The 4,108-nt window shown below is 43.7% G+C and overlaps 2 protein-coding genes across 2 annotated transcripts in view; one reads left to right on the top strand and one right to left on the bottom strand.

The window, feature by feature from the left end:
- LOC120019923 (gamma-crystallin N-A-like) overlaps positions 1-2,068 on the bottom strand; it is a 16,695-nt gene extending 14,627 nt beyond the window's left edge. Inside the window, exon 1 of the mRNA XM_038963334.1 lies at positions 2,060-2,068. Coding sequence (XP_038819262.1) covers positions 2,060-2,068 — 9 coding nt within the window. The remainder of the gene's footprint in view (positions 1-2,059) is intronic.
- Positions 2,069-2,121: 53 nt separating this feature from the next.
- Positions 2,122-3,024, top strand: LOC120019922 (gamma-crystallin N-B-like). The gene is made up of 2 exons (XM_038963333.1): positions 2,122-2,178; positions 2,758-3,024. Exons 1-2 carry the CDS (start codon positions 2,122-2,124, stop codon positions 3,022-3,024), a joined length of 324 nt encoding a protein of 107 aa, XP_038819261.1.
- Positions 3,025-4,108: the final 1,084 nt, after the last annotated feature.

The following is a 4,108-nucleotide window of genomic DNA, read 5'->3' as shown; positions in this document are numbered from 1 at the left end:
AGCTATACATGCATAGCTATTACAGCTATACATATACAGTTATATACAGCTATACATGCAGCTATACATACAGTATACAGCTATACATGCAGCTATACATACAGTATACAGCTATACATGCAGCTATACATACAGTATACAGCTATACATACAGTATACAGCTATACATGCAGCTATACATACAGTATACAGCTATACATGCAGCTATACATACAGTATACAGCTATACATGCAGCTATACATACAGTATACAGCTATACATACAGTATACAGCTATACATGCAGTATACAGCTATACATACAGTATACAGCTATACATACAGTATACAGCTGTACATACAGTATAAAGTATACATACAGCTATACATGCAGCTATACATGCAGCTATACATACAGTATACAGCTATACATACAGTATACAGCTATACATGCAGCTATACATGCAGCTATACATACAGTATACAGCTATACATACAGTATACAGCTATACATACAGTATACATACAGTATACAGCTATACATGCAGCTATACATACAGTATACAGCTATACATGCAGCTATACATACAGTATACAGCTATACATGCAGCTATACATACAGTATACAGCTATACTTACAGCTTTCCATACAGTACACATACAGTATACAGCTATACATACAGTATACAGCTATACATACAGTATACAACTATACATACAGTATACAGCTATACATACAGTATACAGCTATACATACAGCTATACATACAGCTTTACATACAGTATACATACAGTATACAGCTATACATACAGTATACAGCTATACATACAGTATACAGCTATACATACAGTATACAAACAGTATACAGCTATACATACAGCTATACATACAGCTATACATACAGCCAAAGAGTTCAATCTTGGTTTCTTCAGACCACAGAATCTTGTTTCTCATGGTCTGAGAGTCCTTTAGGTGCCTTTTGGCAAACTCCAAGCGGGCTGTCATGTGCCTTTTACTGAGGAGTGGCTTCCGTCTGGCCACTTTACCATAGAGGCCTAATTGCTTGAGTGCTGCAGAGATGGTTGTCCTTCTGGAAGTTTCTCCCATATCCACAGAGGAACTCTGAAGCTCTGTCAGAGCGACCATCAGGTTCTTGGTCAACTCCCTGACCAAGGCCCTTCTCCCCCGATTGCTCAGTTTGGCCGGGCGGTCAGCTCTAGGAAGAGTCTTGGTGGTTCCAAACTTCTTCCATTTAAGAATGATGAAGGCCACTGTGTTCTTGGGTACCTTCAATGCTGCAGACATTTTTTGGTACCTTTCCCCAGATCTGTGCCTCGACACAATCCTGTCTCGGAGCTCTACGGACTATTTTAATTTTTTTAATCCATTGTAGAATAACGCTGTAACATAACAAAATGTGGAAAAAGTCAAGGGGTCTTAATACTTTCACTGCACATACTGTCAGGTTTGAGTAGGTTACATTCAAAATGTATTATGTTACAGTTACTAATTACCTACTAATTACCTGTCCAAAAATGTTATCAGTAACTTTTGGATTACCCAAACTCAGTAATGTAATCTGATTACTTTCCATTATGGTCATCGGTTGGTGTGTCATCATAGTGATCTCTGATTGGTGGTCATCAGTTGGTGTGTCATCATAGTGGTCTCTGATTGGTGGTCAGACTTGCTCAGGCGGAACAAACTTAAACTCGTGCCTTTTTTCAATGCTTAATTAAATGTCCTTGAGAAAACAGTCAAAATGGAGAAAAACATTCGTAAACGTCTTTTCTGAATTTAAAAGTAATCCAAGAAATAAAGTGAAATTATTAGAATTTTTGCAACCAGGAAATGGCAGAGTGATTTCTGCATAGTGCATCTTTAAAACTTAACTTAACTCAACTTAACTTACTTAACTTAACTCAACTTAAGTAACTTAAGACAAAGGGAAAATCCACTCCAAAACACATGTATTTCTTCATTAGTCCACTGTTGATACAGTCCCAAAATGTTCTGCATGGCAGCAGTCCAAGTTTTAAAGATATTGGACTTTCAAGAAGCAACGTGTCACTGGCCTCACCACCACCATGATGATGTATAATGCAATAACTTAATTTAACCCTCTTTATTGTGACAGATCAAATGTATCAACATTTACAGCTACTGTCTGTTGCTGTGTCTATCTTCAGACCATATCCTGTAGGTCAGACTCTATTTCTACCTCACCTAACTGTCCTCTGTGTCTGTCCTCTGTGTCTGTCCTCTGTGTCTGTCCTCTGTGTCTGTCCTCTGTGTCTGTCCTCTGTGTCTGTCCTCTGTGTCTGTCCTCTGTGTCTGTCCTCTGTGTCTGTCCTCTGTGTGTCTGTCCTCTGTGTCTGTCCTCTGTGTTCTGTCCTTTGTGTCTGTCCTCTGTGTCTGTCCTCTGTGTCTGTCCTCTGTGTCTGTCCTCTGTGTCTGTCCTCTGTGTCTGTCCTCTGTGTCTGTCCTCTGTATCTGTCGTCTGTATCTGTCCTCTGTGTCTGTCCTCTGTGTCTGTCCTCTGTGTGTCTGTCCTCTGTGTGTCTGTCCTGTGTGTCTGTCCTCTGTGTCTGTCTAGTGAATAATCTGTCTCTGTGTGTCTGTCCTCTGTGTCTGTCTAGTGAATAATCTGTCTCTGTGTGTCTGTCCTCTGTGTCTGTCTAGTGAATAATCTGTCTCTGTCCTCTGTGTCTGTCCTCTGTGTGTCTGTCCTCTGTGTCTGTCCTCTGTGTCTGTCCTCTGTGTCCGTGTTCTACCCAGATCTGTTTCTACGAGGGGAAATGCTTCACGGGCAGGAAGCTGGAGATCTGCGGTGACTGTGATAACTTCCAGGACCGTGGGTTCATGAACCGCGTCAACTCCATCCGCGTGGAGAGCGGTGCCTTCGTTTGCTTCGACCACCCCGACTTCAAGGGCCAACAGTACATGCTGGAGCACGGAGAGTACCCCGAGTTCCAGAGATGGAACGCCCACAACGATCACATGGGCTCCTGCAGACCTATCAGGATGGTGAGGTTTAAACGCTAACACTCACGGTAACCGATGCTGTGGAAACTGATGCCGTGGTAACGGACGCCGCAGTAACCTATGCTACCACGGTAACCTGTGGTTTGTGAATTACTTTATGTTTACGGGGTGCTCATATAGTAACTTTGTAATAAGCTTTGTAATTACATAGTAACAGAGTTAGGTGGTTACTTCATAACAATGCTGTTACTGTAGTATTTACACACTAACAGCGTTATAAGAGCTACTTGACGTAAAGTGTTAAAGTCAGATGAGGACAAAGGCAGTAGGAGAGTTTACGCCCCTCAACCCGCTTAAAATGGACTGGCACTAGATACGTTATGCATACCCGGTCCAAGACCAGCTGGAAAGTGTGTTGTGTAAAGATAAATAGTCAAGCACTCTCTCTCTTCCCTCTCTCTGTCTCGCTCTCTCTCCACCTCCACTCTCTCTCTATTCCTCTCTCTGTCTCGCTCTCTCTCCACCTCCACTCTCTCCGATTCCCTCCTCTCTGTCTCGCTCTCTCTCACCTCCACTCTATCTCTACCTCCACTTTCTCTCATTCCCTCTCTCTGTCCGCTCTCTCTCACCTCCACTCTCTCTCTATTCTCTCTCCACCTCCACTCTCTCTCTATTCCTCTCTCCACCTCCACTCTCTCTCGATCCCTCTCTCTGTCTCGCTCTCTCTCCACCTCCACTCTCTCTCTACCTCCACTCTCTCTCTATTCCCTCTCTCTGTCTCGCTCTCTCTCCACCCTCCACTCTCTCTCTATTCCCTCTCTCTGTCTCGCTCTCTCTCCACCTCCACTCTCTCTCTATTCCCTCTCTCTGTCTCGCTCTCTCTCCACCTCCACTCTCTCTCTATCTCCACTCTCTCTCTCTCGCTCTCTCTCCATCCTCCACTCTCTCTCTATTCCCTCTCTCTGTCTCGCTCTCTCTCTACTCCACTCTCTCTCTATTCCCTCTCTTCTGTCTCGCTCTCTCTCCACCTCCACTCTCTCTCTATTCCCTCTCTCTGTCTCGCTCTCTCTCCACCTCCACTCTCTCTCTATTCCCCCCTCTCTGTCTCGCTCTCTCTCCACCTCCACTCTCTCTCTATTCCCTC

The sequence above is a fragment of the Salvelinus namaycush genome, chromosome 25, assembly GCF_016432855.1.
Source record: "Salvelinus namaycush isolate Seneca chromosome 25, SaNama_1.0, whole genome shotgun sequence".
NCBI lineage: Eukaryota > Metazoa > Chordata > Actinopteri > Salmoniformes > Salmonidae > Salvelinus > Salvelinus namaycush.
The sequence above is the reverse complement of the archived record's forward strand: the minus strand, read 5'-3'. Positions and strand labels throughout refer to the sequence as shown.

Excerpts from the sequence above, each read along its gene's own strand:
- LOC120019922 (XM_038963333.1), top strand. The coding sequence starts at position 2,122 with ATGTATCAACATTTACAGCTACTGTCTGTTGCTGTGTCTATCTTCAGA. Across the intron at positions 2,179-2,757 it reads CTATCTTCAGACCATATCCT|ATCTGTTTCTACGAGGGGAA; the intron begins GTAGGTCAGACT and ends TGTTCTACCCAG.